The sequence below is a fragment of the Coturnix japonica genome, chromosome 2 (assembly GCF_001577835.2).
Source record: "Coturnix japonica isolate 7356 chromosome 2, Coturnix japonica 2.1, whole genome shotgun sequence".
NCBI lineage: Eukaryota > Metazoa > Chordata > Aves > Galliformes > Phasianidae > Coturnix > Coturnix japonica.
This window is the reverse complement of record NC_029517.1, coordinates 47,543,310-47,557,226: the sequence shown is the minus strand read 5'-3', so window position 1 is coordinate 47,557,226 and position 13,917 is coordinate 47,543,310. Positions and strand designations below refer to the sequence as shown.

The 13,917-nt window shown below is 42.1% G+C and overlaps 1 protein-coding gene across 1 annotated transcript in view; it reads left to right on the top strand.

The window, feature by feature from the left end:
• Window positions 1-6,160: 6,160 nt before the first annotated feature.
• Window positions 6,161-13,917, top strand: part of RPRD1A (regulation of nuclear pre-mRNA domain containing 1A) — a 44,858-nt gene continuing 37,101 nt past the window's right edge. The window contains exon 1 of the mRNA XM_015854312.2: window positions 6,161-6,518. Within this exon, the coding sequence (XP_015709798.1) occupies window positions 6,368-6,518 (151 nt within the window). The 5' untranslated portion in view covers window positions 6,161-6,367. The remainder of the gene's footprint in view (window positions 6,519-13,917) is intronic.

Below are 13,917 nucleotides of genomic sequence, written 5' to 3'. Positions count from 1 at the left end.
AGGGGAGATCAACACTAAATGAATTATTCTAGATGTGGTTTTTTGAGTGTCAAGTAAAGGTGAATAAGCTCTTCTCTCAACCCGCTGGCAACAGTATGCTGGCAGCCACCATCTCCAAAAACCATGAGCTGAGCATACAGAATATGTAAAAATAATAGTGTCTACTCCCGACAATTGAATGATCTCAGGGGCAGTGACCCTCTGCTGGGTCACAAACGTGAACCAGCCCATTCTCTTTTATTTAAAATAAAACTTAAATTTGCATTTTCCAAAATTTCAGAGAACACTGTTCATCTATCATCTCAATACCTCACAGAATTTTCCTTTTTCTTGCAAAGAGAGCATTATTTATTGTTAGGAGTGTGCTTTATTACTGTGACTAAGAGCTATATACACTCTAGGGCACATACTAATGATCCATTAATATATTGCTCAGATGTTTAAAATTACTCAGCCTAATGCTTCATGCCTTTCTACACACCTGAGTTAATACATACCCTGGAGTGCTTTCTTGCCGAGTTACAGCACTCCCTTTACTAAGGAAAAGTGGGACTTGATTGCACCCATATATTAATCGCAGTGTATGTTTTCATAGCGTGTAATGATGAAGATGCTGGATGTACATAGCTGTTCTGGCTGAATGCCTGACATAGGAAACAGAAGGTTTTCTGCAAATGTCTTTACATCCCCACCACAGAGAGCTAAAGAAATCATAGAAATGCTAGGGATACATTTTCTGATTGTGCAATCTATCTTACTGTATAAAAAATGGGAATCTCTTGCTGGACCATATATTCGTATCACTGTAAGTGGTTGTTGTTAATCTTCTCAGCAACAAATAGCTGCTGCATTTCAGAAATTACATTAAAAGGTGAAGTGCTTTGTGGCAGGAATTCATTATTCACCCCAAGGTTTTTGGCTTCAGTAGGCAGCTCCTGTAGCTGACTTGAATGGGCTTCTTCCTTCTATTTAAGCTTTCTGTTGTTCTCTGACTGCAGGACTACCCTTATTTCTCCAGTTTCTGTCACGGATTTGCCTTCTTGTTATACAGTTAATAAATGTGTTTGATGTTTCTGAAGGAACAACTCAGATGAATTACCATCATTCAGTCAGGAATTACTTTACAGCTATGTTTCAGAGTCTTCACTTTTTGTTCCTTTGTCTGTCCTTACTGGGATATGCAACCAGGATAATTTCCACAGATTTAGGATGTGAGGTGCACAGGCACATTGTAACAGACAGAAAAGTATTTAAAGTGTGAAACTCCAGAAACTGTTATACTGAGATATATTAGAGACCCCGGATGTTCTGAATGCTCAGAACAATAAAAAAGAACTGGTAAGTCCATGATATATTTTTGAGATCCAGGTAGCAGCAACTGATGTGCTGACTGACACAAACTCTCAGGCAGGAAACAAGACTAAAGAAAGGCCATTCCTCCTTTAACACCATCACACCTCCTGGATGGGACAGTTTGAGCAAAAAAAGTAAGCTACAAAACAAAGATAAAAATGACAAAACGCCTCATACAGGGCAAGATATGTTCTGTTCTGAAGCAAGATCTGGTTTCAGTTTATGTTTATAACAAGGAGTCACCAGGCAGAAGAAGGAAGTGTTCAATAAGTGTCTGTAGCATCTTAAATTTGTACACGGCTGTTCAACTATGTCTACTAAATCACTATATACATGGATTGTTTTACTGCTGTATGTAATGTAGTCAAATAAGGCTTCCTAAATAATTCCAGTGTAGCACAGAAAATTCCCAAAGCTAAATAAATCATCCAGCTACATCTCTGGACTTCAAGATAAAATGGCTTATAAAGGTGATAGCTGTCTGGGGCAATACCTGAGTGGAGTGCCCTCAAGGAAGCAATCAAAGTTAAAATTGACTCTGAAACTAAGACATGTTTGTATCATCAAACCATGAAATGAGATACTTTGGCTCTGTGAACAGCAAACTAGTCAGGTGGTATCCATATATTTTTTTATACTGCATATATTTCTGGAACACGGTGGTTACAGTGCTGCTCTACAGAGCAATCTCATTGAAGCCTCCAGACTTCACTGGGGCTCAGTGACTTTAGCTGCATCTTCTAAAAGAAGAAGATGAGATATTTATTTAGCATAACCTGGTTTGGATCAGCTAAATTGTGTTAAAGAAAATCTCGGCAAAAGGATGTGCATACATTGTCAAATTCAAAAGACAGCCTATGAACAAAAGCAAACAGAATAGCCTACCCCAAGGCATAAGTAAAGTACAGTTCCAAGTAATATGTGCAAAAGAGTGTCTGAGGGGTGCCAGGCCCTCCCTGCCATGGGAAAGAAAGGAAGAAGTGAAAAGACAGGTGGGACAGAGAGCCTGCAGATGCAAATTAGTTAAATCCCACTGCTAAAAGAATGAAAAAAGAATGGTGCCTGCTGCTTTTGTGAGGGGCCCTCTGCTTCTTCAGCAGCACCTCAGCACTCTCAAGGGCAGGCTATTTTTGTGAGAGTGGCAGAAGTACTGCAGGTAACTGGGCTGTGACCATTTTGATGCTCTGGGAACTCTTTCAACCAATGCAAACTGTGTTCTTTGCCCAGTCCTTCAGCTTTGTCTGACCTGCTTATCTTCATACTGCAACCTAATTCTTCCTTTTCTTGTCTGCTTCAGAGAAAAATGCTTTGACCCATATTACGTTACCTTTTAGTTTTCTACCTTTAAAAATACTTGGTGACAAGTCTTGGGGCAGCTTCATTTTGATCATGGCTCCAAGAGCACTGAGATCTAAGTCCAGCCACATTTTCTGAAGGGCAAATCTAAGAAACAGAGTTCAGTGCTCTGATGATAAACTGAGGTGATTCAGGCAGAGGATGTGCACAAATAGAAGCTTATTCCTGGGAATGATTGCACTTGGAAGTGTACCATAGCAGAGTCAAGACACTATGTGTCCCAGCACCTTGGCAAAGCAAACTCTTCTCTTTGAACTGACTGGATGACATAAATGCTCAGGTATTTGGAAAACAAACAGACAAAGAAAAAACAAGATGCAGTGGTGTGGACTGGCACTATTTTGATCCTTTGATTTTCTTTCCATAATGCACTGTCAGCTCTCATAGTACTTAAACACTCCCTGTAATTCTCTCAAGGTAACAGAATAAAGAATAAATAAATAAAACTATTATTAACAATAGTTATGCTATTGTAAATAAATAGTTATAATAAAATATCTGCATCTTACTGTGAATAACTTTTTTTTAGAAATAAAAATAGCACATATTGTGAGAATGCCGCACAGCCTCTAGGTAGCTTCAGTCTGAAATGTAATTACAATATCAAAGTATCTGGAGATTTCAGGTCCCTTGTTCTACAGAAATATCAACTAAGTAGTTTCTCCACAGCCATCGTCTTAAACTTGCATTGGGTTCACCTCGCTAGGAGCAGGAGAACACAGCTGACTACCCACGGTGGTCAGACAAAAGGGAAACAGAGCATTATTTTATTCTTAGGAACAGAGGAAAGGTGCTTTTGCAGTTTGAACACAGGAATGGGTGAGAGAAAACAACTATTTGCAAGTCTGCCCCTGTGGACACAGGTGAACTTTCCAAAGGCAAGTGAATAATTCATGCACTGTTTCTGAATTAATGCTGAGATTTTCAAAACTCCACAGCAAACCAACCTGTGAATACTGCCTGTCTGAGATTCACTTTACTTTGTGTCCTGGTAAATTTCCATGCACTGACTGGATAAGCATGACTTTCAAAATTAGATTACTGATGCAAGCATTTATGATTACAAATTTAATATGTGCTATAAAGATTTATGAGGAAACTAAAATCCAAGTTTTGCCGTATAGTACAAGTTATATCATGAACAGATTATAAATCACTCACTTGGCATTTAAATATATTCATTCACAGAATAAATACCTATCTCAGGGGATTCATTCCTGTTTGTTTATCCTTATCTTTCCCGCTTTAACTTCTAAATTTTACAGTTTGTTGCCAAGTACTTTTTAAATCCATCTTGTAGGTGAGGGAAATGCTTCTTATTGCATCGTCATTCAAAAGTTTCCTCGTTAATGTCAGAATACATGCCTCTCAAAAGCCATATTTGAATGATTGGTACTAAACTACCATTCATATTTCATTTTTCTAATGCATGCATTTCTGTTAGCTCTGTATTAATTTTACTTCACTGGCTAGTTCTACTTGACCAGAGTGTCCTCTGCTGTACATTGCAAAAATAACAATGTATGACAATTTTTTCCACTACTGGTGAACAAAATGCAATAAATTGAGTGAATATGAGGCTAACTTGAGATGTCTAAATATTACCACTTAACCTTCTCTCTCAAGCGCATTTCTTTAAAATCCCTTCTAGTTCCTCAGATGTCATCCATACCACAGATACATCTGTTTTTTTTGTGAACAGAATTCATGCGAAAACCTCCTAAGACTCCCCATTCACCCCCACAAATGTTTATTTTGTTGTTGTTGTTGTTGTTTGAAATAGAATATTTCACCAAAAATCAGTATTAGGAAAATTACCTGAAATTAATCATCTGGGCCATCATCTGAATGTCAGACATGGCATAGGGAAAAAAACTTACTTAATTTTAAAGTAAAGGGGGTTTTGTTTGTTTGCTTTTTAACTAGCTTTCTGCTGTTGAGTGATGACAATCTGGATGTGTGAAAGGAACATCCTGTTAAAACAGTGGATGTCCCAATAGTAAGGTATATGCATGTTAGACATGTATGAGTTTAAGTGCATTACTGCTCTTCCTGAGAAGAAATTTCCCCTAATTTCCTAATATCCAACCTGAACCTTCCCTGGTGCAATTTCCCCTGGTGCAATTTAAGGCCATTACCTCTCATTCCATCACTGTTACCTGGGAGAAGAGACTGACCCCCACCTCACCACAACCTCATATCAGGTTATGGTAGAGACTGGTAAGGTCTCCCCTGAGCCTCCTCCAGACTCAACAATCCCAGTTCCCTCAGCAACTCCCCATAAGACTTGTGCTCCAGACCCTTCACAGCTCCACTGCCCTTATCTGGACATGTTCCAGGGCCTCAATGTCTTTCTTGTAGTGAGGGCTCAAAACTGAGCACCAGTACTTGAGGTGTGGCCTCACCAGCACTGAGTACAGAGGGATGATCACTTCCCTGCTCCTGCTGGCAACACTACTCCTGATACAAGCCAGGATGCCATTGGCCTTCTTGGCCACCTGGGCACAATGCTGGCTCACATTCAGCTGGCTGTTGACTAACACCCCACAAAGCTTACCAACTGCTCTGCCCCAAGCCTGTTGCAACACAGGGGGCTATTGAAGCCAAAGGCAAGGACTTGGCATTTGGTCTTGTTAAAGCTCATATATCTGGACTCAGCTCATTGATCCAGCCTGTTCAAATCCCTCTGTTGAGCCTTCCTACTCTCAAAATTCAAGGCTGTATTGCAAGCTTGTAGTGCTATGCTCCCTGCATCACAGCTCATTAATGTGTGAGGTGAAAGAAGCTGGTATCACAGAATCACAGAATTGTAGGGGTTGGAAGGGACCTCTAGAGATTATCGAGTCCAACCCCCCTGCCAAAGCAGGCTCCCTACACCATGTCGCACAGGTAGGCATCCAGTCGGGTCTTGAATATCTCCAGAGAAGGAGACTCCACCACCTCCCTGGGCAGCCTGTTCCAGTGCTCCATCACCCTCACTGTAAAGAAGTTCTTGCGCACATTCGTGTGGAACTTCCTATGCTGTACTTTCATCCCATTACCCCTAGTCCTGTCCTCACACACTACTGAAAAGAGACCAGTCTCGCCACTATGGCCCTCACACCTCAGGTATTTATAAATGCCTGGGTTACCTTGGGCCTTATTTGCGTCAGTTTTTTATGTTATTTCCCAGACTAAAAGAAGACTCCCAACTCTTCTTCTTTGCTTTCCACATGTCACAGACCTCAGGCCTTGTCAGAGCATCTCTCCAAAAGACAGCACTCAGCCAGGTAATGAACCCAGATCTCTGGACAAAGCGACGGGAGCAGTAAGTCACGCATTATAGTCCCGCAAAACTCAGGCTCAGACACCACCCTCTGCGATGGGCGGAATCCACTCAACACCCACCCCCCTCATCTGCCTCTCGGGCCTCTGCCGGAAGTGAGGGAAGAAGGAGAAGGGGGGCGGGACGGAGCGGCTCTCCGGAAGGTTTGTGTACCGCCATTTTGCAGCGCCGGGCCGTCGGACCGTGCGGAAGTGGCGACCGGCGAGGCGGGAAGGGACGGGGCTCAGCCGGCTCCTCCCCCGCTGGGGCGGAGAGGCGGGGACTGAGCGGGGCCGGGCCGGGCCGGGCCGCAGCCGCGCTTGGTGGGGGTGGCAGGGCCGAGCGGGGCTCAGAATGTCGGCATTCTCGGAGGCGGCGCTGGAGCGGAAGCTGTCGGAGCTCAGCAACTCCCAGCAGAGCGTGCAGACGTTGTCTCTGTGGCTCATTCACCACCGCAAGCACGCAGGGCCCATCGTCTCCGTTTGGCACCGGGAGCTCCGTAAAGGTGAGGCCCCGCTGCGGGGTGGGGCCTCCCCCGGGGAGGCGGCTGGGGAAGGAGCGGGCCGGCCTCGGGGTGCGGCTGCCCGGGGAGGGGGGTCGGGCTGTGTGGGCCCTCGAGCCCGGGATGGAGGCAGGGAGCCCGGGTGCCTGGGGAGAGCGGAGCTGCAGCGGCAAGTGTGAGCCCCTGGGTGTCAGTGTGAGGTGGCTGTGGGCTGGGAGGTGCTGTTCCTCTCTTTTTCTCTCCTCCCTTTCTCGACGAGTTGTTTTGTAGGAGGCCGATGGTTGGCTTCCTCCTCTTACAAAACGGCAAGAGGCAGTAAGAAAAAGGAAATAAGGTGGCGTGCAATGGGTTTAAATACTGGTGGTTAAGGTTCTTCCAAGATGCCATGTCTCAGGTAGTCTTTCATCGTTAATAACGCTATTAGCTACTATCTCTTTGTCCATTTATGCCAGCAACTATTCATGTTGGGTAGATGAGGATGAGAGTAGCATTCTAATGTGCCCTAGAAGATACTTTTGCTAGGTTGGTAGTACTGATGCTAACCTAATAGAGTTGTTTATTTTTTTTAGCTATACTGAATATTTGCTGTCCAGCGTGCACCCTTAGTTACTTGTATTGCTTTCCTTTTAAGAGCAAAGAGCTTTCAGTTTTTTCTGGGTTTGCAATGAAAAAATGGCATAGGAGGCCATTGACCCTCCTAGCAAATAACTTAATCTCAATTCCTTTAAATATAGTAAGTCACTCCCAAGGAGTGTGCCTTGCATTAGAAAATGTTACTGTCTAACAGTTGCTCCCTTCGGATCCAGTTATTGTATCAATCTTTAAAGCGAAAAGTAGGTGGATAGGTTTTCCAGTGAAGAAGAAAAGTAAAGTCACTATAGAACTTACAGAAGAGAAACCACTACCTTGGTTTTGAGCATCTTAGAGGGCTGATTGACCTGCAGAAATGATGTGTATTAGAATACAGGGAGTGTACTGTTGGTTCATCATTACTTCTGGGTTAGAGCACATAACTTCGTAACAAAGTAATTGAACTACCCTTAAAATAATATCTTGACTATGCAATACTTAACTTTGGAATATAGTATGGAAATACATTCCTATCAATTATGTAGCCTTTCAAGTTGCTACTGTACTTTTATTTAAAATAGGTTTTTCTGATTTTTTTGTGTGTTTTTAAGCCTGTGTTATTATTATTATTATTATTATTTTTGTAATGTTACTGGATATCTTAATCCTTATATTGAATTGAGTCTGTTACAGATGACTTCCTGAAAAGGAATACATATTTGTTGGTATATTTCATCTTACGGGAAGAGCAAAAAAAAACCCAACCCAACATATTTTCAGTGTATGTCTCTTTGGAAGTATTTTTCTCATGTTCTGAGAAAAAGTGAGTGGATCTTCCATTTCCATCTCATGTTTCCCAGGGGGTCTAGACAAACAATTTCAATATCTGGTGCTCTAGAAGATATCAGAAAGATGCCTTAAACTTATTGGCATTCAGCTAGAGGTTTTGTTGTTTGTCTTGATAATATGCACAGTACTAGCTCATAAAATGCTTAGCTCTCAAGTTCAGTATCAGTATAATTTTTCTTACACTATTTGTGTGATTGGAGAAACAAAATGCTCGAAATGTGGCTAAATGCTTAGGGATGTCATTAAGAGGCGAAGATAATGATCTTAAAGCAAAGTGTTCCCGTGAGCTCTTTTCCTTAGCTTTTCAGTGTCTGGCTTCTACTTGTAAGTCTGTTTTGAAGACGCAGGTTAAGAGCGTCAGAGACGCATAGCTGCTATGAGGGCTGCTCTGAAAGTATTGCCTCCAGTTGTATTATGTTGGCCCACAACTTCAGAGGTGGATGTTGGTGGTATGAAAGTAGAGGTTGAACCTTCCCACTAATATTCTGTTAAGCCTTATTGCTGTGTGACAGATGGCAGCAGAAGGGCAGCCTGAAAAAAATGGTATCTGGTATGGAAATGCACGTGAAGCAAAGATGTGTTGTTGTATTCCTCTATGTGGAAAAAAAAATTTGCACCTACTGGCATTCATTGGCACTTGCTGAACATTCACACACACAGAATCACACAGAATGACCCGGGTTGGAAGGGACCTCAAGGATCATGTAGTTCCAACCCCCCTGCCTGGCAGGGCCACCAAACATATACCTTTACTAGATCAGGTTGCCCAGGGCCCCGTCCAACCTGGTCTTGAACACCTCCAAGGACGGGGCATCCACAGCCTCCCTGGGCAGCCTGTTCCAGGACCTAACCACTCTCCTAGTGAAGAACTTCCCCCTAACATCCAACCTAAATCTTCCCTCTTTTAACTTAAAACCATTTCCCCGTGTCCTGCTATTGTCAGCCCTTTCGAAGAGTTTACTCCCCTCCTGGGAGTAAGTTCCCTTCAGGTATTGAAAGGCTGCAATGAGGTCACCCCGCAACCTTCTCTAGGCTGAACAAGCTCAACACCCTCAGCCTGTCCTCATAGGGGAGGTGCTCCAGCCCCCTGATGATCTTCGTGGCCCTCCTCTGGACCCTTTCCAAAATCTCTATGTCTATGGAGACCAACCAGTAGATGTGAGCACAGTGCAGCCAAGGTGCATTTCAGCAGTGGCAGCAGTGATGTGAAAGACAAGCTACATTCTGGAAAGCTGCACACAGCTGTCACACTACAAATTGAAGAGGATCTTCATCAGCTTATCAGTGTGAACCAGCAGATTATCACCAGGGAACTGTGAATGAAGCTGAACATCGGCTTTAGTGTGTTAGAGGTAGTGATTGTTGGAATGTTGTGAAGTTTGTGCCTGATGGGTCCCATGGATGCTCAGTTTCCTAGATTGCATTATTACTGGTGAGGCGATGTGGTGTCACCTTTATGAGCTGGAGTAAAATTGGCAATCCATGGTGACACGTGAATTCCCCATCAAAGAAAAAGTTCAAGAGCTCTTAGCAGGTAAAGTGATTTTGGGGTAAGAAAGGTGGGATCTTTCTGGATTTCCTGGAACCTGGACAAACTGTGAACTGACTGCTACATTGTGATGCTATTTAAGTGGGGAAGAAACCAACTTCCAGAGTCCAGCCAGAGGGGGAGACAACCTTTCTCTTGCAACCAGCTTGAAGCATGTGGAGCACACTGACAGTCTTGGCTGGACTGCCCTGTCACAACTACTATGTCATCTGGATTTGGCACCTTCTGACTTGCATCTGTTTGGACTAACGAAAAGTGGGCTGCATATGGAGAACTTTCCTATCAGCGTCACCATCATACAAGCTGTGAAACAGTGGGTCACCTTCACTGGTGTAGGTTTTACAAGCGTGGCACACTTTGCTGGCAAAAGTGCATAGCTAATGGTGATGACGGTGTAGAAAAGTAGTGTTTTATAGCTGAAAGTTTTCTCTGTCAGTTACTGTTACTGTGTTCTATTTATCTGTTGTAGTTCCCATGGAAATAAATAGGAGACATTACTTTTGAAGTCACCTATGTATAACTGTATCTTCTGTTCATTGAAGTGTCATCCAACTTTTGCTGCTTTGAAGCACAATTTTTATGATGATTTCTTTGGAAAGGAAGGGTGTGTGAAAGGTGTGTCATAACCTGGCTCTGGCAGGAGAAAGCTCCTTCTCCATACCTTCACAGAATCACAGAATTGTAGGGGTTGGAAGAGACCTCCAGAGATCATTGAGTCCAACCCCCCTGCCAAAGCAGGCTCCCTACACCACGTCACACAGGTAGGCGTCCAGGCGGGTCTTGAATATCTCCAGAGAAGGAGACTCCACCACCTCCCTGGGCAGCCTGTTCCAGTGCTCCGTCACCCTCACTGTAAAGAAGTTCTTGTGCACATTTGTGTGGAACTTCCTATGCTGTACTTTCATCCCATTACCCCTAGTCCTATCCCCACGCACTACTGAAAGGAGACCAGCCTCACCTTCCTTCAAGTCTGTCTCCTTTCAGGCTGGCAAAAGATGCTACAGCATTGCATAGTTGACTGTGCTGAACAGAATGCAGCGCAATACTTGTTTTTTCTGGATGCTTTCATTTTGGTTAAAAGTCATTGTTTCAGATGAGATTGCTTGAATTTCTTTAGGATATTCATTAAAGCAAGTACTAGGTTCATCATTCTTCTATTCCTAAATATTTGGTGCTAGTTCTTTCACTTTCAAAATAGTTGTTGCCTTTACATCGGGTTGCAGTGGAGGTGAAGAGGTGGAATTCCTAATGTGTATCTAACTTAGGCAACACAGATGTTGGGCAACATAAATTTGTTGTTTCACAGTATCACAGTCTCGTGCTGGTTGGAAGGGACCTTAGAGATCATCGAGTCCAACCCCTGGGATTTGAGCCTCTGTGTAGCAGAGCGGCACTTCTACCACTTGCGCCACGTGGGGGATTCGAACCCGGGCCTCTGGTGTTGCAAGTGGTGTTCCTACCACTGTGCCACCAGGCGCAGATGATCTCTAAGGTCCCTTCCAACCCGCGTGAGACTGCGAGACTGTGAATGAAAGTAACTTTGTCACTTAGAATGGAGTTGCTGCCCAGCCTGAGATACTAAGTACTCCTCAGTCTTCATCTGCTCAAAACTAATCAGTTGTCACTCTGGGTGCTGTGCATTTTAGTGCAGGAGTGCCCAAACTTCTTACTTCCCTGGACCATACTGAGTGAAGAGGAATTAGGCTGCATATAAAATACATGATGCAGTTAATGTAAATGAGTAACAAATCTTTTTTTTTTTTTTTTTTTTTTTTTTTGTATTTGTTATTAAAAGCCAACAAAAAGAAGGTAACAAAACCATAAAACCTAGCAGGTTTGACATGCATATTTTAGTGTATAGTGATTTTTTTCTTTCCAGATATGCAGTATATCAACTTTTTTTTTTTTATTTTTTTTTTTTTTTGTATTTGTTATTAAAAGCCAACAAAAAGAAGGTAACAAAACCATAAAACCTAGCAGGTTTGACATGCATATTTTAGTGTATAGTGATTTTTTTCTTTCCAGATATGCAGTATATCAACTTTCTTATTTCTACGGTTAATGGAGTGATAGATCATATAGTTCACTGACGAATAAAATAATGAGAGTATTCACCAAATGTGTTTAAATATAACTATTACAACAAAAATTTTTCCTGTTTTGACAGATAAGCAGAGGTCTTCATTGACAACAGAACAGCTTGTTTTCTTCTCTGCCAGTGGTTAAACTTTATTTCATTTTTGTTGAAGGTTTCAAGCACCGTGTGGCTTTCCTGTGCTCAAGATGTAACAAAAACAGTAATTCATTTCTAAATAGGTAAATTCCTTAATAGAAAGCTAGTGCCCACACAAATGACACTGAGGGTACTATCACAGCTTTCAGCTTTTGGCTGTGTTGGCACTGGATTGCTCTGATCATGAGTCTGCATTGGTTTGAATTTCATCGTTGATTCATGTAATAAATATATTGATGACGAGGATACTTTTCCAGTACTGTATTTCTGACATGTCTTACTGATTTCAAAACTTATTACACAGTTTAGATTTTTATTGCAGATTGTTTTCTTTCTTCATGCTTGGGATATGGGAGCTTCATGATTGTTTTGTTGTAATTTGAGTTAACTGTAGTGATAACGTTACAACAGCATCTGATCATTTTACAGGGACCTTTAGTATAGGGGTTAGATTGTGAAGACTTTGAAAGGGTGTGTACTGAGAAAAATAGTCCCGTTTCAGCTATGTTACGTGAAGTCATAGAATCTTCAGAGTTAGAGGTCATCTAGTCCAACTCCCCCGCAATGAACAGGGACGCCACAGTTAGATCAGATTGCCCAGGGCCCGATCCAGCCTCGCCTTTTAAGTCTTCAGGAATGGGGCCTTATGTCCAATCTAAACCTACCCTCTTTGAGCTTAAAGCCATCTCCTCTTGTTCTCTTACCACAGACCTTGCTAAAGGGTCTGTCCCCTTCTTTCCTGTAGCTCACCTGTTGATATCGAAAAGACACTTACCTTGACACTTGAATTTAGTTGAGTCATAAGCTTCATTATTAGTTAAGTAGGACTAGTTAATTAATGTGAATACATCAACCAAACCTGAAATGCAAATAATGGGCCCATTAAACCTTTACGTGTTATGTAACCTTAAAGGGATTGTCTTACAGGGTGTTGTTTAACTTGATAGTGGCATTCCACGTAGACTACTGTTGTTTAAGCCTGCAGCCACAGGATGCTGAAAAAAACCCTAGGAACATTTTTTAAGGGGCTCTTCTGAGAGGAAGACAAAGAGAGTTTTTTGGCATATTTGCAGAACAGATATGTTTTCTTGCATCCATCTGTTCCTTCCAGATTTCAGGATTCTTGGCACCTGTAGATGTTGGTTTTTTTTTGTTCTGTGGTGTTGTTATTGTGTGGTTGTTGTTGTTGTTTTAATGGAAGCTTAAATTCCATAATTCAGTATCAGATTTCAAGGGAGTGGTAAGCACTTGCTCAGTATACTCTCCCTTGTGCTTATGGTGGAAATTGCCAAATGTTTGACTTCTGAGGAAACAAATACGGTGCTTTTTATTTCATGCTCCAGATAGTTGCATTGAATACCTTCTTTACTTGTAAACTCATTTTCTTTTAGCTTTTATTTTTTTAAAGTCCATTTACGTCACTTGATATTTACACCCTAATGATTTCTTAATAGATCTGTTGTGTATTATCTTTAATTTCACATTCAGGTATCTGTTTCCGCAAAGCCTGACATGGCATCTCTTAGATCAGTCAGTCTCAGAAACAGATGCTGAAACTCCGCATTAACAACTGGTTTCTAGTTTTGGCTGTCACCTCTTCCACAACCTGATCTTTGTCTTCTCTGCAAAGCTTATCCATGTTCCAAGAACCATTGTATGTCTTATTTGAGAGCTGCAGCTGTAAGTATACTTATGCTACATAGGGTACATAGGGTTATATTTTTAGCACTTGACTACCATTTTACCTGCTGTTCAAGTCTGTTATGCTCATGTTCTTTTGTGTGTGTGCACGATGAAGTCATTCAGTGGTATAAGAAGCAAGTATTTTTGCTTATTTCTAATCTTTATTTTTGTATTTGTCTGCAGCTGCTGTTGAGACGTGTACTTGTGTTTGGACCCCCACTCATTCTAGCTGTTGAGATTGATGCAGTTTATTTTTCTGAACCTTGTGTCTGTTGTGGCAGTTGCTCATTGCTCCAGAAAATTCTGAGATAGGAGGTCATGGTATGCAGACTGAGAAGGCCTAACAACATTGAAAGCATGTTTGAAAGTTGAGCAATGTCTGAATCACAGAATCACAGAATTATCAAGGTTGGAAAAGACCTAGAAGATCATCTAGTCCAACCATTACCAATACTTCCCAGCTAAATCATATCCCCCAACACAACATCCAAACATTTCTTGAACACTTCCATGGTCGG